Source organism: Esox lucius, chromosome 2 (genome assembly GCF_011004845.1).
Source record: "Esox lucius isolate fEsoLuc1 chromosome 2, fEsoLuc1.pri, whole genome shotgun sequence".
Taxonomy (NCBI): Eukaryota; Metazoa; Chordata; class Actinopteri; order Esociformes; family Esocidae; genus Esox; species Esox lucius.
This window is the reverse complement of record NC_047570.1, coordinates 1,821,884-1,843,732: the sequence shown is the minus strand read 5'-3', so window position 1 is coordinate 1,843,732 and position 21,849 is coordinate 1,821,884. Positions and strand designations below refer to the sequence as shown.

The following is a 21,849-nucleotide window of genomic DNA, read 5'->3' as shown; positions in this document are numbered from 1 at the left end:
AGGTTTGCACACATATCAGGAGAGATTTTGTCCCACTCCTCTTTGCAGATGTTCTCCAAGTTATTAAGGTTTCAAGGCTGACGTTTGGCAATTCGAACCTTCAGCTCCCTCCACAGACATTCTATGGGATTAAGGTCTGGAGACTGGCTAGGCCACTCCAGGACCTTAATGTGCTTCTTCTTGAGCCACTCCTTTGTTGCCTTGGCTATGTGTTTTGGGTCATTGTCATGCTGGAATACCCATCCACGACCCAATTTCAATCCCCTGGCTGAGGGAAGGAGGTTCTCATCCAAGATTTGAAGGTACATGGCCCCATTCATCGTCCCTTTGATGCGGTGAAGTTGTCCTGTCCCCTTAGCAAAAAAACACCCCCAAAGCATAATGTTTCCACCGGGATGGTATTCTTAGGGTCATAGGCAGCATTCCTCCTCCTCCAAACACGGTGAGTTGAGTTGAAGCCAAAGAGCTGGATCACCCAGTTCTCCTCTGATTCATGTTCATTGGCAAACGTAAGACGGGCCTGTACATATGCTTTCTTGAGCAGGGGGACCTTGCTGCAGGATTTCAGTCCTTCATGGCGAAGTGTGTTACCAATTGTTTTCTTGGTGACTATGGTCCCAGCTGCCTTGAGATCACTGACAAGATCCTCTCGTATAGTTCTAGTCCAGACCAAGGGAGATTGACAGTTCTTTTGTGTATCTTCCATTTGCGAATAATCACACCAACTGTTGTCACCTTCTCACCAAGCTGCTTGGTGATGGTCTTGTAGCCCATTCCAGACTTGTATAGGTCTACAATCTTATCCCTAACATCCTTGGACAGCTCTTTGGTCTTGGTCATGGTGGAGGGTTTGGAATCTGATTGATTGCTTCTGTGGACAGGTGTCTTTTATACAGGTAACAAGCTGAGATAAGGAGCATTCCTTTTCAGACACCTGGGATTTTTTACATGTGTTTTTCTGTATTTTTTTGCTGTTAATCTGTCTCTCACTGTTAAAATAAACATACCATTAAAATTATAGACTGATCATTCCTTTGTCAGTGGGCAAACATACAAAATCAGCAGGGGATCAAATATTTTTTTCCCTCACTGTATAGTACATACAATATAAAGTGCCTTCAGAAAGTATTCTGAACTCTTCACTATCTCTACATTTTGTTTGTATATACTTAATTGCTAATTAATAATATATTTTTGTCGCCACCAATCTACACAGTACCCCATAACGACAAAGCAAACAGTTATTTTTAGAAATGCATACCAATTTATATATATTTTTTTTTAATGATTTATCTTATGTATGTAAATATTCAGACCAGAGGTGTAAAAAGTACTCAACTGGGTTTGGCTGTGTTCACCACTTTAGGGAAGTATCTAATTAAGATCTAAATAACCAGGTAAAGGGACTTCACAAATAACCTGTGTTCAGTTTAATATAAAGGAAGAGTGTAAATGATCAATTAAGGTCACTGGTTAGTTATGAACTCTGTGTACCTGGTAATTTATCTTTTCCTTAGGATCTTCCCAAAACTGTTGAACACAGCAGAGTACTTTTACGTTGTACTTTTTACACCTCTGACAGACCCTTTGTCATGACACTCCAAATTGAGCTCAGATGCATCCTGTGTTCTTTATTCACCTTGAGATGTCTCTAGAACTTGATTGGAGTCTGTGGCAAATTGACATGACTTAGAAAGCACACTGTCTATATAGGTCTCTCACATATGTGAGGGCAAAAAACAAACCATGAATTCCAAGGAACTCTGTACACCTGCAAGATAGAATTGTGTTGAGACATATATCTGGGGACAGCTATTAAAAATGGCGAATGCATTGAAAATTCCCAGGAGCGCAAAAAGGTTCTTCCTAGAGCTGGCTGTCTGGCCAAACTAAGTAACAGGGCAAGAAAGGCCTTTGTCAGGGAGGTGACCAAGACCCTAATGGCCACAAATACATTGCTTCAGAGTTTCTCTGCAGGTGGGAGAATCTCCCAGAAGGACAACCATCAATGTAACACTCAATCAATCAGACCTTTATGGTCAACTGACTAGACAAAAGCTACTCCTGAGCTTTTGTCTAGCCACTTGTCACCTGGCTACTGTGAAGCATGGCAGAGGGAGCATCATGGTATGGGATGCTTCTCAATGACAGGGACTGGCAGACTGGTCTGAATACATACAGTATGTACATGAGATATTTGAATGTTTCATTTTCAATATTTTGGCACAAACGTCTACAAATATGTTTTCGCTTTGTCATTATGAGATATTGTGTGTAAATTGATGGCTAAAATAATGAATTGAATTATACATTTAGTCAATAATACAACAAAATGAACGAGAAAGTGAAGTGGTCTGAATACCACTTACCAAAGGTACTGTAAATACACTGATGAGCCAAAATATTATGAGCACTCACAAGTGAAGGAAAAAATGTTATTCATATAACAATGACACATGTCAAGGTCTGGGTAGATTAGATGGTAAGTGAACAAGTTCTCATAGTCAATGTGTTGGATGCAGGAGAAATGGGTAGGAGTTAAGACCTGAGTGACTTTGACAACAGCCAAATTGTTAGGGACAGACGACTTGGTCAGAGCATCTCTGAAACGGCAATGCTCGTGGGGTGCTCCCGGTCAGCAGTGGGGAGTACCCACAGTACTGACAGTGGTCAGAGGAGGGACGAACCACAAATGCCTAAGGCTCATCGATGCGCGAGGGCAACAAAGGCTATCCAGTCTGGTCCGAGCAAACAGAAAGTCTACTGTGGCACAAGTCACAGAACATTTTAATGTTGGTTATGGGAGTAATGTTTCACATCACACCTTGCATCGCACCCTGCCGCGTATGGGGCAGAGTAGCTGCAGACAAGTCAGAGTCCAAACACGCAAGTGTCAGAATGGGATCTTGGTGCTGTGGAAGGTCACCTGAGTCACGTTTTTTTTTACATCACGTAGATGGCTGTGTATGTGTGCGCCTTCTTTTTGTCTAAGCAATGGCACCAGGATGCACTGTGGGAAGAAGGCAAGCCAGTGGAGGGAGTGTGATGCTCTGGGCAATGTTCTGGGAAACCTTGGGTCTAGGCATTCACGTAGATGTCAAATTGACACACACCACCTACTTTAACATCGTTGCAGACCAATTGCTGCTAGTTTACTGACATACTTGCCCTATCTAAATGTTCAATAATACTACCCAGATTGCTGCTATATCCATATATGAATACCAATTGTCAGGTGCCATGTCACAAGAATTTCATTGTGCAGGATGACGCTGTGCTTTTTGTTGCATTTGACAAATAAACCTTGAAACTTGAGTTCAAGGTGTTGCCTTGGTTTCCAAATTCCCCAGATCTCAATATGATTGAGTATGTGTGGCATTTTCTAGACCAACAAGTCCGATCCACGGTGGCTCCACCTCGTAACTTACAGGACTCAAAGGATCCACTGCTGATGTCTTGGTGCCAGATACAAACAGGACACTTTCAGGGGTCTTGCAGAGGCTATGCCTTGGAGGGTTGGAACTGTTTTGGCGGCACGGGGGGGACCAACAGCATATTAGGCAGGTGGTCATAATATTTTGGCTCTTCAGTGTATATTTGGCCATTTCATTGCTTTATTGGATAGAGGCAGAGTGAAAGCTAAATAATTTTTGGCTGAAAGAGCAGTTGGTCCAAATTGTTAATCAGGCTGCTGCAGTACATGGGCACTTGAGGCAACGTCTTAAACATCTGGACCCATCTAGACAACATGCTCTTAAACTCTACACAGAAAAAGTATTCAGCTCTCACCTGGAAGATCTTGGATCGCATGTACCTACAGGGAAAAAAAACATTCACATGAAATAAATAAGATATCCATAGACAAATATATCAACAAAACAATGCCTTAATTAGGGTTAAATCGTTTGTACAAATAAGATAGTAGCAGTGTTCATTTAGGCAACCTTTTTTTTTAGTTAGTCAAGCCTTAGTCAGACACAAGTTTCCTAAAAAATAAATGTAAGTCACATTTATATAAAACCTGTTTCCAAAAAGGTTAGGACGCTGCGTAAAATGTACATGAAAACAGAATGCAATGATGTGCAAGTCATTTAAACTTTATATTCAGTAGAAAATAGTACAAGGACAACATTTCAAAAGTTGAAACTGGGACATTTTATTGTTTCTTGAAAAATATATGCCCACTTTGAATTTAATGACAGCAACACATTTCAAAAAAGTTGGGACTGACTGGAAAAGTTGTGTAATCCTAAAAAACGAAACTTGGTGGAATATCACACAAATAATTAGGTCAATTGGCAACAGGTCATTATTGGGTATTAAAAGATAATTCCAGAGTGAATGGGTCTGTCAGAGGTGAGGATGGGGTGAGGCTCACCACTCTGTAAAAGTCAGCGCGGGCAAATAGTGCAACAATTTAAGAATACAATTTCTCAGTATAAAAATAGTTTGGGTATCTCACCATCTATGGTACATAATATCATCAAAAGATTGAGAGAGTCTGGATAAATCTCTATACAAGGGACAAGGCTGAAAACCAATATTGGATGGCCTTGATCTTTGGGCCCTCAGGAGGCACTGCATTAAAAACAGACACGATTCTGTAGTGGACGTCACTGCTTGGATTCAAGAACACTACCGAAAACGATTTTGAACAGAGTACGTCGCAGCATCCACAAATGCAAGTTAAAACTCTACCATTCAAAGAAGAAACCATATACACTCACCTAAAGGATTATTAGGAACACCTGTTCAATTTCTCATTAATGCAATTATCTAATCAACCAATCACATGGCAGTTGCTTCAATGCATTTAGGGGTGTGGTCCTGGTCAAGACAATCTCCTGAACTCCAAACTGAATGTCAGAATGGGAAAGAAAGGTGATTTAAGCAATTTTGAGCGTGGCATGGTTGTTGGTGCCAGACGGGCCGGTCTGAGTATTTCACAATCTGCTCAGTCACTAGGATTTTCACGCACAACCATTTCTAGGGTTTACAAAGAATGGTGTGAAAAGGGAAAAACACCCATTATGCGGCAGTCCTGTGGGCGAAAATGCCTTGTTGATGCTAGAGGTCAGAGGAGAATGGGTTGACTGATTCAAGCTGATAGAAGAGCAACTTTGACTGAAATAACCACTCATTACAACCGAGGTATGCAGCAAAGCATTTGTGAAGCCCCAACACGTACAACCTTGAGGCGGATGGGCTACAACAGCAGAAGACCCCACCGGGTAACACTCATCTCCACTACAAATAGGAAAAAGAGGCTACAATTTGCACAAGCTCACCAAAATTGGACAGTTGAACTGGAAGAATGTTGCATGGTCTGATGAGTCTCGATTTCTGTTGAGACATTCAGATGGTAGAGTCAGAATGGTGTAAACAGAATGAGAACATGGATCCATCATGCCTTGTTACCACTGTGCAGGCTGGTGGTGGTGGTGTAATGGTGTGGGGGATGTTTTCTTGGCACACTTTAGGCCCCTTAGTGCCAATTGGGCATCGTTTAAATGCCACGGCCTACCTGAGTATTGTTTCTGACCATGTCCATCCCTTTATGACCACCATGTACCCATCTTCTGATGGCTACTTCCAGCAGGATAATGCACCATGTCACAAAGCTCGAATCATTTCAAATTGGTTTCTTGAACATGACAATGAAATGGCCCCCACAGTCACCAGATCTCAACCCAATAGAGCATCTTTGGGATGTGGTGGAACGGGAGCTTCATGCCCTGGATGTGCATCCCACGAATCTCTATCAACTGCAAGATGCTATCCTATCAATATGGGCTAACATTTCTAAAGAATGCTTTCAGCACCTTGTTGAATCAATGCCACGTAGAATTAAGGCAGTTCTGAAGGCGAAAGGGGGTCAAACACAGTATTAGTATGGTGTTCCTAATAATCATTTAGGTGAGTGTATATTATATAAAGAAGATCCAGAATTGTCGCTGCCTACTCGGGGCCCCAAGCTGTCCTCAGCGCAGAGTTCAAAAGCCAGCATCCGTGATGGTATGGGGGTTCATTAGTGCACATGGCATGGGTGACTTGCGCATCTTTGAAGGCACCATTAATGCTGAAAAACATATACAAGTTTTGAAGCCACATGTGCTGCCATCCACCTGACATCTTTTTCAGGGAAGGCCTTCCTTGATTCAGCAAGACAATGCCAAACCACATTCTGCATGTATTACAACAGCATGGCTTTGTAGTAAAATATTCCAGATGCTAAAATTGCCTGCCTGCTGTCCAGACCTGTCATCCATTGAAAACATTTACAGAGTATTGTTAAAAGAACAGGTGATGCATCCTGTCCCTGTCCTGTCCCACAAGCCCCTGCCCTAACTTGCCCTAACTTGCCCTAACGTGTTGCTGGAATCAAATTTAAATTGTTTCTGCACAAACATCATTCGATGATTCTCTTCTTAAACTGTAAGAAGAATACATTAGTCTGCAGCAGATACAGTGGGGAGAACAAGTATTTGATACACCTGCATTTTGCAGGTTTTCCTACTTACAAAGCATGTAGAGGTCTGTAATTTTTATTATAGGTACACTTCAACTGTGAGAGACGGAATCTTAGCCTGCTGGAGACCATTAAACAACAACAAGACCAGCTTGTGGCAAAGGTGAACTACCTCAGCAGCAGGCTGAACAGCAACCCAGGGCCAGATGTTGAGACGCCGGACAATATCCAGTTTCCCCTAGGACAATTGGAGGCAGTGGAGGCATTTGAAATGTTTTTAAAGGAACCGTCAAATGGCCCAGCTCGACAGAGCGTGGTGAGTTTTCTTACTTAATATGAATCTTGCCTTTAGGTTTATTGATTGTCCATGATTATTGCAAATGTTCTATTGAACAGCCCTGAACAGGCCTGTCCTGATCCGCCTTTTCCCAGTGGTTAGATTCTGTCAGTGAGTGACAATCTCCCTCGTGGAGATGCTAATTTCCGGCACAGTCTTGGGCAAGACAGTGGCATACCTGTATTTGTGCGTAAGAGCGCAACTACGGTCGAAATTTGGGGGTTGGAATCACAGTGGATTGTCATGTTATCGAAGTAAATGCACGCAAATGTATTGGCTGCCTGGTGGTTGTGATAGCTTCGCTCGCGTACATTTGTCTTGGCTCTCCATAATAATAATAAACACTGATGGAATGCAGTTGTGTGGTTTGTAAATGACCATGTGAGTTGTATTTTAATTTAGTGTTGCTTTTGGAATGGTTAATCTAACACTAAGGTCTCTGCTGCAACATATAGCTTGAATGTTAAGTTGCTTTGGATAAAAGCATCTGCTAACTGACGTAATGTTAACCAGGGCTGTAATAGAGACTAAACGCAAGTAAATGGAGTTTACCCACCGCTCAAATGTCAGAAATAGAGTTTATCCATCTGTTAAGAGTTTACCTCCAAATAGAATCTATGTAGGACCCTACCAAACTTAAAATACTGATTTATCCACATACAATTGTGCTCTGATCAAAAACCATTTAATACCACTGATATTGTTTGAACATTTTGGATGTCTTTTTTAAACATCCGATAGCGAAAGGTGTGGCAAACCTTACCCTGATCACAAATTCATAGTTTACCCACCTCTTATTTTAACCACCGCAACCCTGTTTATAACTTTATAATAATTTATAGTCATGTTTCTTTTTTTATTTAATCTCCTTAATACTTATCTCATATTGTATTGTGTAAGCATACTTGGCTTTGGATGCCACATACCATAATCATATCTGTCTGTTTGATTACAGGTGCTGTGAGGAAAAACACAGTGACACGGTCAGCCACGGACGCAGAGGTCACCAAGCACGCAATCAGGTGGTTCAACCTGGCAGCGGATCGGGCAACGAGGAGACGTGTCCCGCCTCAAGCCACACAAACGGAGTAATAGGAGAAATAAGCAATAAACAATATTTTTATTGAACTTCTTGTCGTTCACCAGTTATTAATTTTCTGATATTTTAGCTGTGCATTTCATTGAAGTTTTAGCCTAATGGATAAAATATTTTATGTCTGCACCGACCTAGGCCTATAAAGCACTAAATTAGGTTTTGACCACAAAATGAATGTAAAGCAGCTTAGCCAACGTAGGCTACTTAACAAAAACGGAATAGAAAGAACTTGTAACTTTCCATAAATGTAAATGACAATTTTATATTTCCATTAAGTAGTGATTACTTTTGTACAGTGAATTGATGTCTTGACTTGAACCTTTTCTGTTAGGCCTATTGACAATATTGTTAGGTTAAAAATACAAGGCAATGCAGATTTAAGATTATGTCTATATTGCTGGAGTAACCTAGACTAGGCCTAGTGATAGAAATCCTATGGTTTAGTTTATCCTATTTTTATCCTACAGCAAGAACAGTCCTAGGAATTTTGAAAATGAGAAAAACAGGTCCAAAACGGACCCGGGCCAGATGAGCCAGGAATTTTATGAGGCCGTTACGGATCCGTGGCGGATGTATGTATCAATTAGCGGGTCCCAAATGGATCCGCCTTCGTTGCGGATCCGTCACTGAGCTCTAACAGATACCGATACAGTTCCGCTTCGCGAGTCCGTTCCGAAAGCCGCAATACCTCCGCAGCGGTTCCACTGCGGAGTCCTTTTGCTGTGTGGGTCAGCACCAAATCCCCCCACAATCCTCCCCTCTCCCACATCAACTCCTGTCTGTCAGCTATTAAAACCTGGATGCAACACAACTTCCTCAAACTAAACAGCGACAAAACAGAATTCCTCCTTATAGGCTCCAAATCCACACTCAGTAAAACCAATAACCCCACTCTCACCATCGATGGCACCACTGTCTCCCCATCTCCCCAGGCTCGCAACCTTGGCGTTATCTTTGATTCTACCCTCTCCCTTGAGCCTCACATCCGTCAAGTCATTAAAACCTCCTTCTTTCACCTCCGCAACATCGCCAAAATCAGACCCTCTCTCACACCCACCGCTGCTCCTCCCGACTGGACTACTGCAACTCACTTCTCCTCGGCATCAGCTCTACCAACATCAACCGACTCCAACTGGTCCAAAACGTAGCAGCATGACTCATCACCCGCTCCAAATCCTGGCACCACATCACTCCAGTCCTAAAACAACTCCACTGGCTTCCTATCTCCCATCGGATCACCTACAAAATCCTGGTCCTCACCTACAAAGCCCTCCACCATCTGGTCCCCTCATACCTCACTGACCTCCTCTCCCCGTACCAACCCTCACAGTCCCTCAGATCCTCCTCAGCTGGTCTCCTCTCCATCCATAAATCCCACCTCCGCAGATTTGGGGACAGAGCCTTCTCCAGGGCAGCTCCCAGGCTCTGGAACTCCCTCCCCCAAGAGATCCGCACCTCTGAGTCCCTCACCATCTTCCAGTCCCACCTCAAGACCCATCTCTTCACCTCTGCCTATCCGTAGCCCCACGCCCCCCTCCCTTCTCACCTGTGTCTAATCTTGTCTTGTTTTGTTTGTTTTGTTTTGTTCTGTTTTTATCTACCTGCATTGTAAAGTGACTTTGAGTTCAAGAAAAGCGCTATAAAAATAAAATGTATTATTTAGGAAGGCATTCGGTTGTTGGGAAACAAATTTTTCTAAGATTTTTGAGAGGAACAGGAGGTTCGATATTGGCCTATAATTGTTAAATATGTCGGGATCCAGATTCGATTTTTTTAGAAGAGGCTTAATTTCCGCTATTTTTATTGAGTTTGGTACGCATCCTGAGGAAAGGGAGCAATTTATTATGTTCAGCATTGGCTGACCTAGCACAGGAAATAGCTCCTTAAGTAATTTTGTTGGAATCGGGTCTAGCTGAGAGTTTGTGGGTTTAGAACTCATTACAAATTTTGTAAATGTGTAGAGCGATACGGTATCAAAAAATTCAAGTGTCCCCTGCTCAGGGAGGTTCAGGACATTTTTTGGACAACTGAGATTTTGAGGACCATAACTATTTAAGGAGTTAGTTATTTGTTTTCTAATGGTGACGATATTTTCATCAAAGTAGTTCATGTATTCATTACAACTAAAGTGAAGACCCACTTCACTTGCTAAGCTTTGCTTTTTTGTTAAATTTGCAACTGTATCAAAGAGAAATTTTGGATTGTTTTTGTTCGCCTCAATCAGGTTGGAGAAATAAGCTGATCAAGCAGACGTGAGTGATTGTAGTGTACTGTCTATCCAGGCTAGTCTAAATACTTCCAACTTGGTGGAGCGCCACTTTCACTGCAATTTTCTGGAGGCTTGCTTAAGTGCTCTAGTATTGTCTGTGTACCAGTGAGCAAGTTTCTTGTTGTGTATTTCTTTTGTTTTTAGTGGTGCAACTGTGTCTGATGTATTTTGCAGTATTGAGTTTAGATCCTCGATTTGATTGTATCAGTTGGATTTAGCAACGATTCAGGTTTAACTGGTCGACGGCATTTCTTCCCAGTGACCAAGAGAAAGTTATTGCCCAGCTGCTGGAGCTGTGCCGGGGGGCTAACAAAACTATAGTTTCTACCTGGTGGCACTGACGCAGATTTTTCTACTTCTACACTAGCATAATCCCTGCCTGACATTTGCGTCAAATGCAGAGCCTCTAACTCTGCTATCTTTAACTGAAGACGAACATTCTCCTCCGTGTTGTTGCTACAACAATTACAGTGATAAGGCATTGTAATGATACTTAGCCTTGGGTGTTCAGGGGTGAGTAGTTCTGTTAATTATGTCCAAAAAGAGTCCCAGTGTAGAAAAGTTGGGTAAGAGGTCAACAGATAAATTGCGTTGGTAAAACTCTTAAAATAGAATTTTGACCAATTAGTTTATATAGAGTAAATTCTGAAAAGTTTGGCAGGTAGCCAGGTAGGTAACAGCAGGCAGTGCACAGCACGTCAACAATCACTTTTTCCCTGCTCTTCCCAGATGATATCCTGCTGCTGGGGATGGCTAGCCGCAAAACCTTATGCCCTCTTGACCATCTCAGGAGATTTTCTCCCATTCTTCACCTCCCTCATCAACTCTTCCCTGAGTACTGGCTGTGTCTCAGCAGACATCAAGATGGCCAGAGTAGATCCCATCTTAACAAAACCAACAACACTTGACCCCTTTGAGTCAAGTGGCCTGTATCCCTCCAGTTTTTTCTTTCAAAGACACTTACATGCACTGTATCCACCTAACTCTCTTCTTACCTCTATGTCCTTAACCCTAACCAGTTTCAGGATACAAAATGTGTCACTCCACTGAGATTACTCTCCTCTAGACAGAAGCTCTTTGAACTTCTAACTCACTCTCCTCTATTCTCATCCTACTTGATCTATCTGCTGCTTTTGAGACTCTGAACCATAGCATCCTACTTTACACCCTCTCTGATTTCGTCATCTCAGGCTCTGTTCAATCTTGGAATGCTTTCTACCTAGCAGGCTCCTCCTACTAGGTGATGTGTAGACAGTCGGGGTCTGATGTGCAGACTCTTACTACTGGTGTTCGCCAAGGTCAGTTCTTTATATTAACGTCTGGCTCCTTGCTCACCTCTGCTAAATAAAAATTAAGTTAAATATGAATTGTCAGGGTTAAAGTATAAGACCAAACCGAGTCAAACACTAGCACAAGCCAAGAGAACATAATTAACATATGCCATTTTTTATGTTGCTACTTATGCTTGGTTTTCCCTTAACCTCTGGCAACTTGCTCACCACTGCAATCTAAATTTAAATGTTTTTGTGACGACTCCACCTTCCTCTACCAGAGGTGGGGGACTCGAGTCACATGACTTGACTCGAGTCTGACTCGAGTCACCATTTTCAGGACTTGTGACTTGCTTGATTAAAGTATGAAAATGACTTGACTTGACTTTAACTTGAGAACAAGTTACTTGAGACTTGACTTGACTTGAAGTGGAAGACTCGACAATGACTTGAACTTATAATAAACAAACAGCAATACAATTATTTTATATGTGACATCAGCACCACTAATCAGCGTATGAGCCTTTAACGCAGCACAATTCAAACCGCGCCAAACATGGCAGACAGTAACGTTAGTGGAGCTCCACAACTAGTATCGTTTGTTCACAAGGACTTTGAACTGGACTGTGTGAATAAAAAAAGATTTGCCAGATGCAAAATATGCAACAATGTCAAATTTCATTCGTCATTTTAAGAACCACAAGGAAAGGTAAGAAAGTAATCTCTTTATATTCAGTTTCACTTTGATCTATAACGATTAAGTTACTAATGTAATGAATTCATCTTTTGTTTGTCATAATCTGGTTGCATATTATATATATTTTTTTCTTGTTAGAAATTATCATTACTGAATACGTCTGGTAAATAGATGTAAGGGAATTTGACTATAACAGTGGCATAGCCTGAATTTTAATGTTGATGGGCATCTTAAAATGTATATTATTACACGTAGGCTATAATGTCTGTATTAAATGTGCGCATTTTCAAGTGTTTGTGGACTGCGTGTGGAAACTAAAAAGCATTGTGCTTACACCATAACAGTTAACTTTACTGCATGAAAGGCTAACATGGAGGCGCCGATGTGATTACTAGCACCTAAACATTTCGAAAGGTTTTTTTTTTTTTTTACTCATACAGACAAGAATAATTACAGCGTAATTACATATTAGGCAGTTTTTCAGTCACAATAATTAGTTTATAAGGTTGTCATTATTAGCCCTTATTACATGGATTGGCTGAATTCCAGTGCAGAATGCGTGTTATTTCTTGAGAACAGACCGTTGCCATGAAAAACAGCGCGTTGCTATGGACGCAGGAGGATTCTAACCAGAGACGGAACGGACTCTTTTCTTTAGAGGAAGCAATACAATCGTTTTTAAATCAATAAATTCCTTTTGAAATTTGGTAGGTAGCCATGTAATAATCGGGATAAGGTATTGCGAGGTGGTTGTTATAGCGAATACAACCCCTTCAGGCAGATTTAAGATCCCTCCGCTTCGTCCCCCCAAAAAATTGCGGAGGAAAAAAATATTTGATTTTGAAATCGAGCTTCGCACCGAGCGCACGTCAAAAACAGGACAGTGTGTGTGTGTTCATCTCTTTAGTACTGTGACTTGACTTGAAACTTATAAGGACTCGACTTGACTTGCTTAGGGTGAACCCTTGACTTGACTTGCTTGATTTATCTGAACTGTGACTTGTGACTTGACTCGAGACTTGATGGTGAAGACTTGAGACTTGCTTGGACTTGACCATGTGTGACTTGTCCCCATCTCTGTTCTCTTCACCCTGGGGTGTCGCGCTTCAGTACATCGACCGGCCTACTAGCTACCACCGTCCTGTTTGCTCCATGTCTGGTTTTTGTTGTGGATCATGCAGCACACACCTGACACCCATTATACGTTATCTGTATATATATATATATATATATATATATATACTCTTTCAGTTCTGCGTTCGGTGTCCTATGTTTATTTGCTGTACGTTTCATTACCTATGTGCTGCATCACATCAGAAGAGACTTGCTGTGTTATTGAGGCATTTTTCACTGTTTATACTTTTGATCCAAGAGCCGTGCTCATTAAAAAAACCTCTGGTTTCTCTCCGCGTCCATTTGGGTCTCCCTTTTTGGAACAGAGTTATAAAGTATTTCTAGTTGGGCTACAAGTACATAACTGAACTGAGTCAGATGTTAGCATCAGCCATGATTACATATTAGCATAAGCAAAGAAGAAATGTATGTAGTTACTTACACTAGTTTGTTCCTTGACCTCTTGCACCTTGCTCACCTCTGCAGTCTGAATGAAAGTTGTGTGAAATGTCAGGCTAGAAGTACAGAACTAAACTGAGTCAAAAATTAGCATAAGCAATGAGTACAGATTAGCATAAGTGATGAGTAACGTGTTTATATAGCTACTTTTGCTAGGTTTTTTCTTAACCTCTGGCACCTTGCTTACCTCTGCAGTCTATATAAATATGTAGTTAAATATTACTAGTCAAGGTACAAATACAAATGCAAAACAAAGTCACCGGCTAGCATGAGATTTGAAAACAGTTTGGTTAACATAAGCCATGAGCCTATTTTTATGTAGCTACCTGTACTTGTGCTCGATTTTTCCTTAACACTTAAACCGCCACACCTTTTTTCCCCACTATAACCGCCAGAGCTGAATGCCGTTTGGCGTCATTAGCATACTATTCGTCATGGACCTTAGCAGGAACATTCTCCTTCGCAGCATCACCATCCAGCCAGAGCATCAGTTTATCTACTGATTTATCATCAAACTATATAGAAATATTTAAAAAATGAATTACAGAATTTGTTTTAAATGGTAAATGAATTTGAAAAATACAAGAATGTGTTTGTATTTAAGGTTTTATCATATGAAAAAAAAACTTTAAAATGAATACACAGAACGATTATTTTTTAGAACACAGACTATAGTATTATAGTTTGTTTATTAGGCCCTACAAATGTAAAAAATGAAATTTACTCAACACTGAAATTATTCCAACACTCAATTTTTTTGCGAGGAGGCTCAATATCTGAATCAGGTGAAGACCTGGAATCCGACTTGTCGATTTCGGGATCTATTTCTGATACACCATCTGACACCATCTCATCTAAATCTTGCAGCATCTGCAATGCTGCAGGGCGTTCAATTGTTGGGTTCGGTTTGCCATTGTGAACTAAACGCTGTAAATTGTGTCTGAGTTGTGTCTGACTTGCTCACAGAGTTCAGATTATATACACCTTCTACCCTGGGTTATCGCCCATTCATCCATTGACGTCATTGCTATTCCTTTGCTATTCATTAAATTCGATTAGACTAGGTTCCCGAGGTAGACATGTATTTGTAACAACTAAAAAAGAATGTAAACAAAATGTATGGCATTCCCTAATGTCAGTAAAATAAGCAGAGAAAAATCAAAGAGATGATATGATGTGTGTGCTATTTAGTTTCCGCTTTTTCTCCTAAAATGAAAACAGTAACTTGTAATACCTTTGTTGAATTGGTGAGTGGTGACTACTAAACAATATCCTTGGTATTTAATTAAGCAGGGCTCCAAACAAAAAAATAAATTAAGGAGCCATTGGCTCCTATAGGGGAAAAAAACTGGCACCAAATAATTTTTTTATGAGCCACATAACAATGCACTTACTTTTATTCACCTTGTTGTGTGCATGTCTCTCCTCTTCCGACTTATGAACTATATACAGTCAAATTACATTTTTTTACGCAGAATCTGAGCCAGTGTCACTGCCACTGACCATGATTAAGTCCATATCACTTGGCCACTGAGTGTAGTTTGGCCGTCATAAATAATACATAAAAGATATATATATATATATAGCAGAGGAATAAATAATCACAACATAAGGCTACGGCGCATGAACTGGAGATTATATCATCATGAACCGAACCGTAGCCTACTCGCCTCACAGGCCTGAAAAATGTGAAATATATCTATTATCTACAGAAAGCTGTTTCTAAACAGAACTATCCAGAAAACAAATATATATATATATATATATATATATATAGCCTAATCCGTAGGAAATGTGCATTTCTCTCTTGCGCGTTCACTAGCCTACTGCAAAGATCGCAAGTCAGTAGGCTATCGTCAACCTAATCTTTGCAGCCGACAGAAAACACTTGTTTATTAATAAACAAATAAAATGTCTCATTGCAAACCATAGACAATAGCATATAAGAGGCGCAAACAGAGCGGAAATTGCAGGCGTGGCTCGAAATGGTTATTTCAAATGGAGCATATTTTAAACTAATCGGTTAACCGGTTTCAACTGGCTAATGAGGCTTGGCGGTCGGTCAAGAACATTTTTAGTTTTTGCCATAGTGGAAGGGGGCCAGACTATGTACAAATGAATGACGTTAACAAAACAAATGAAGCGATAGGCTACTGGTTATAAAGCATGCACGTAGGATGCAAATTTTACAATCAAAAGGAGTAAATTTGTATTGTCGCCAATGGCGACCTTGGCAGAAATTTAACTCGCAAATAAATATATTTGGTCGCAAATGCGACCATTTTACTCGCAGTTTGGAGCCCTGTTTAGTGAATACTTTTTTAGGATAATACATAATTTACATTCGATGAATTAGCCTACACAATAAGCTGAATCTCCTATTGAAAAACAATAACGTGTGATTAGTAGCCTATATCGTTTTATTATGTTTCAATAATAGCCTAATTAAGCCATTTGTAAGTTATTCAAATGAAACCAAGATCTGATCATCTTTCTGGGTGTATTACGCATTCATCCATTGTCGTCAGGGATTCAGTGAGGGGTGATTAGCACCTGGGTACCACTTGTGGAAAAAAAACTGGTAAAGCGTTTTCTGTTTGTCAGTTTAGATTTGCCTATTTAGGAAAAGTCATGGAAGGAGGAGGGTGTAGCTTTCAAAATGGCAGTTTTATTTTTATTACAAACTCAAAAGTCAATTGGCCTAGGCATTTGGCGGTTCTAGTGTTAAAGGGATATTTCTTTCATAAATCATATTTTTCTCAAAGTCCATGTAACAAATGATATTCCTGAATGCACATACAGGTGCTAGTCATATAATTAGAATATCATCAAAAAGTTGATTTATGTCAGAAATTCCATTCAAAAAGTGAAACTTTTATATTATATTAATTAATTACACACAGACTGATATATTTCAAATGTTTATTTCTTTTAATTGTGATAATTATAACTGACAACTAATGAAATTCCCAAATTCAGTATCTCAGAATAGGCGACGGGTCAGACTAAGAGCGGTTCAAAACACCCCTTAATGATGAACGAGTTCCGTGACGTCGCCCGGTATGGCGCAGCCGGGGTCCCACCCTGGAGCCAGGCCCGGGGTTGGGGCTCGTACGCGAGCGCCTGGTGGCCAGGCCTTTCCCCATGGGGCCTGGCCGGGCTTAGCCTGAAGGAGCGACGTGGGGCCGCCTTCCCGTGGGCTCACCACCCACAGGAGGGACCATAAGGGGTCGGTGCGGAGAGGATCGGGCGGCAGTCGAAGGCGGGGGCCTAGAAAACCCGATCCCTGGACACGGAAGCTATCTCTAGGGACGTGGAACGTCACCTCGCTGGCGGGGAAGGAGCCTGAGATTGTGCGTGAGGTTGAGAGGTTCCGACTAGAGGTAGTCGGGATCACCTCTACGCATGGCTTGGGCTCTGGAACCACACTCCTTGAGAGAGGATGGACTCTTCACCACTCTGGAGTTGCCCATGGTGAGAGGCGGCGGGCTGGTGTGGGTTTGCTTATAGCTCCCCAGCTCTGCCGACATGTGTTTACCCCGGTGAACGAGAGGGTCGTTTCCCTGCGCCTACAGGTTGGGATAGGTCTCTCACTGTTGTTTGTGCTTACGGGCCGAACGGCAGTGCAGAGTACCCGACCTTCTTGGAGTCTCTGGGAGGGGTACTGGAAAGTGCTCCGACTGGGGACTCTATCGTTCTACTGGGGGACTTCAACGCCCACGTGGGCAACGACAGTGACACCTGGAGGGGTGTGTTTGGGAGGAACGGCCCCCCTGATCTGAACCCGAGTGGTGTTCAGTTATTGGACTTCTGTGCTAGTCACAGTTTGTCCATAACAAACACCATGTTCAAGCATAAGGGTGTCCATCAGTGCACATGGCACCAGGACACCCTAGGCCGCAAGTCGATGATCGACTTTGATGTCGTTTCATCTGACCTGCGGCCGTATGTTTTGGACACTTGGGTGAAGAGAGGGGCAGAGCTGTCAACTGATCACCACCTGGTGGTGAGTTGGATGCGATGGCGGGGGAGGAAGCTGGACAGACTCGGCAGGCCCAAGCGTACTGTAAGGATCTGCTGGGAACGTCTGGCGAGTCTCCTGTCAGAGAGATCTTTAACTCCCACCTCCGGCAGAGCTTTGACTGGATCCCGAGGGAGGTTGGAGATATTGAGTCCGAGTGGACCATGTTCTCCACCGCCATTGTCGAAGCGGCCACTCGGAAGCTGTGGCCGTAAGGTCTCCGGTGCTTGTCGAGGCGGCAATCCCCGAACCCGGTGGTGGACACCGGAAGTAAGGGATGCCGTCAAGCTGAAGAAGGAGTCCTATCAGGCCTGGTTGGCTTGTGGGACTCCTGAGGTGGCTGACGGGTACCGACAGGCCAAGCGGACTGCAGCCCGGGTGGTCGTGGAGGCAAAAACTTGGGCCTGGGAGGAGTTTGGTGAGGCCATGGAGAAGGACTATCGGCTGGCCTCAAAGAGATTCTGGCAAACTGTCCGGCGCCTCAGGAGAGGGAAACAGTGCCCTACCAACGCTGTTTACAGTAGAGGTGGGCAGCTGTTGACCTAAACTGGGGATGTCGTCAGGCGGTGGAAGGATCCGCCCTGAGTACCTCAAGTCTCTGGATGTTGTGGGGCTGTCTTGGTTGACACGCCTGTGCAACATCGCATGGCGGTCGGGGACAGTGCCTTTGGGATGGCAGACCAGGGTGGTGGTCCCTCTTTTTAAGAAGGGGGACCGGAGGGTGTGTTCCAACTATAGGGGGATCACACTTCTCAGCCTCCCCAGGAAAGTCTATGCCAGGGTTCTGGAGAGGAGAACACAGCCGATAGTAGAACCTCGGATTCAGGAGAAACAGTGTGGTTTTCGTCCGGGCCGTGGAACACTGGACCAGCTCTACACCCTCTACGGGGTCTTGGAGGGTTCATGGGAGTTTGCCCAACCAATCCACATGTGTTGGAGAAGGCATTCGACTGTGTCCCTCACGACATACTGTGGAGGGTGCTTCAGGAATATGGTGTCCTGGGTCCTTTGCTAAGGGCTGTCAGGTCCCTGTACGACCGAAGCAGGAGCTTGGTCCGCATTGCCGGCAGTAAGTCAGACTTGTTCCCAGTGCATGTTGGACTCTGGCAGGGCTGCCCTTTGTAGCCGGTTCTGTTCATCATTTTTATGGACAGAATTTCTAGGCGCAGCCAAGGGCCGAAGGGTGTCAGGTTTGGGGACCACACGATTTCGTCTCTGCTCTTTGCGGATGATGTTGTCGTGTTGGCCCCTTCAATCCAGGACCTACAGCATGCACTGGGACGGTTTGCAGCCGAGTGTGAAGCGTTGGGGATGAGAATCAGTACCTCCAAATCCAAGGCCATGTTCCTCAGTCGGAAAAGGGTGGCTTGCCCACTTCAGGTTGGTGGAGAGTGCCTGCCTCAAGTGGATGAGTTTAAGTATCTAGGGGTCTTGTTCACGAGTGAGAGAAGGATAGATCGGTGCAGCTTCTGCAGTAATGCGGTCGATGTATCGGTCTGTCGTGGTGAAGAAAGAGCTGAGCTGCAAGGCGAAGCTCTTGATTTACCGGTCAATCTACATTCCTACTCTCACCTATGGTCATGAGCTTTGGGTCATGACCGAAAGGACAAGATCCCGGATACAGGCGGCCGAAATGAGCTTTCTCCGCAGGGTGGCTGGGCGATCCCTTAGAGATAGGGTGAGAAGCTCGGTCACCCGGGAGAAGCTCAGAGTAGAGCTGCTGCTCCTCCATATCGATAGGGGTCAGCTGAGGTGGCTTGGGCATCTGTTTCAGATGCCTCCGGAGCGCCTTCCTGGGATGTTCCGGTCCCGTCCCACCGGGAGGCTTGACACAAAGAATGAGTGGCTTGACACAAGGAATGCGACAGCTGAAACCCATGTCTTGCATACGTCTGTGCGTGGTGGTTTTTGAAGCACTGACTCCAGCTGCAGTCCAATCATTGTGAATCTCCCTCACATTTTTGAATGGGTTTTGTTTCACAATCCTCTCCAGGGTGTGGTTATCCATATTGCTTGTACACTTTTTTCTACCACATCTTTTCCTTCCCTTTGCCTCTCTATTAGTGTGCTTGGACACAGAGCTCTGTGAACAGCCAGCCTCTTTAGCAATGATCTTTTGTGTCTTGCCCTCCTTGTGCAAGGTGTCAATGGTCATCTTTTGGACAGCTGTCAAGTCAGCAGTCTTCTCCATGATTGTGTACCCTACATAACTAGACTGGGAGACCATTTACAAGCCTTTGCAGGTGTTTTGAGTTAATTAGCTGATTAGTGAGTGGCACCAGGTGTCTTCAATATTGAACCTTTTCTGAATATTCTTATTTTCTGAGATACTGAATTTGGGGTTTTCATTAGTTGTCAGTTCTAATCATCAAAATTAAAAGAAATAAACACTTGAAATATATCAGTCCGTATGGAATGATTGTATACATTTTACAAGTTTCACTTTTTGAATAGAATTACTGAAATAAATTAACTTTTTGATGATATTCTAATTTTATGACCAACACCTGTAGAGTCATTTTTGCTGGATGGCATAAGTGGATCCGGCCAAGTAGTGTGGATGTCACCGATGGACGACCAACCAACTGACCCTTGTTAAATAGCATAGTGGTTTGAGACACGGACCTGCGAACAATAGGGTCCCACGTTCGAATCTCATCACATTCAGAACACGTTGTGCATTAGGATTTGTTCCGGATAAACAAACCCTTAACTGGATACAACTGTCAGTAGCTATGTCATAGTAAGCCTAAAATAAATTTGTTTGCGATTATATTGCAACTATTTCAGGTGGATTTATGAAGTACGCATCCGTGCATGCTTTTTGGGTCAAGACAGAAAAAAACTTCCCTGGCTACATTCTTCAGTAGCTACGTTATAGTAAGCCTAAACTGTTTACGGTTAAATTGCGATTTTTTTTGGTGGATAGTACCCATCCATGCATGCTTTTTGGGGTAATGTAGGCTAGATCAAAACCCCTTCGGCAGTAAAAGAGTAGGGGTTTCCACGATGCTCTCATCTTTTCACTTGACAAAAGTCAGTTATTGTCACCTATGTTGATAGATATTGTATCAATGTCATTGGGTTAGTAGTGAATACTAACCCTAACCCAAGTATTACTTACAATCTGTCTTGTCTCCATGGGTAAAACTGGGTAACTTGATGGAATTGCATTGTCCTTTAGTTCTCTTCTAAGTGAACATGGGTCACGATGCTCTGTAAAATGTTTCTCGCAAACTTTGTTTGCCAAAGTTGCTCCATTGATTTTACCACAATACGACTCGTGAGAGGCAGAGGTATTGTCCCAATTGCAGAGCGAGTAGACTTTAATTTCAAACCAAAAACCCCAGGAGCAGGCAAACAGCGTGATCAAGATGTGATCTAACAGAAGTCGATCCAAAGGAAGTTCAAAGTATATTTACCAAAAGCACCTAATTACACAGCTTCTTCCTGCACAAAGTTCATATGACATGACACACAACACACAATTTCATAAAAAAATATAGAGAGCAAAAAATACAGCAATAATAGGATAGTAGGATAAGCTAAATCGTAAACATGGAAGGCATGCTAGGATAAAAGAACGTTAGAAAGCTATCACAAACTCTTGACCAGGCTTAGTATTTCAGTGATTGGGAGCTGGGAGGAGTGCTGCGTTCGTTGTTATTGGGATCTGGAGGAACTTGGGATCTGGAGATGGGTTCCTGGGGATGGGGTTGAGAGATGGAACTGTGAATAGACCTTACAGATATGGCAACGAGTGAAACCTCAAACGAGTCAAAACTCTTACGTCCTTTGTACCTTTCTTATTACCATGGCATTTTCCACAATTACAAATATTATTCTGATGTCCACTGATGGAAATTGGCCAGTAAGGCAAAGCAACCTATCTTCACACAGCTTGTTGAGGTTAAAGTTCACGCTCACCTCGATGACATCACTGCCGAAGAACAGAAGCTGTGTATGGTGGCTATAGGAAATAGTTTGCTAGTGCCAGTTTGAATTCAGACAATTCCACCGGCTGTTTCGTCAGTGTACAGTACAAAGAAATCTATGCTACCGCGACAGATTACTGAAAGTGTTTTGGAGTAGTTTTCTGCTTGCAATGCAGCTTTGC

General features: G+C 42.7%; 1 protein-coding gene and 1 long non-coding RNA gene across 21 annotated transcripts in view; one reads left to right on the top strand and one right to left on the bottom strand.

Annotated features, from left to right (window-relative positions):
- The window catches only part of cngb1a (cyclic nucleotide gated channel subunit beta 1a), a 197,540-nt gene that overhangs the window by 163,905 nt on the left and 11,786 nt on the right, over nt 1–21,849 (bottom strand). For 19 of the 20 annotated variants that reach the window (XM_034287196.1, XM_034287201.1, XM_034287219.1 and 16 more), the window contains 2 exons: nt 13,695–13,739; nt 3,790–3,814 (listed from right to left, as the gene is read on the bottom strand). In XM_034287196.1, coding sequence (XP_034143087.1) covers nt 3,790–3,814; nt 13,695–13,739 — 70 coding nt within the window. The remainder of the gene's footprint in view (nt 1–3,789; nt 3,815–13,694; nt 13,740–21,849) is intronic. The other variant, XM_034287217.1, reaches the window with a different exon arrangement.
- Nucleotides 6,692–7,934, top strand: LOC114828890. The gene is made up of 2 exons (XR_003777244.1): nt 6,692–6,785; nt 7,762–7,934. It is a non-coding gene; the product is annotated as an uncharacterized LOC114828890 (long non-coding RNA).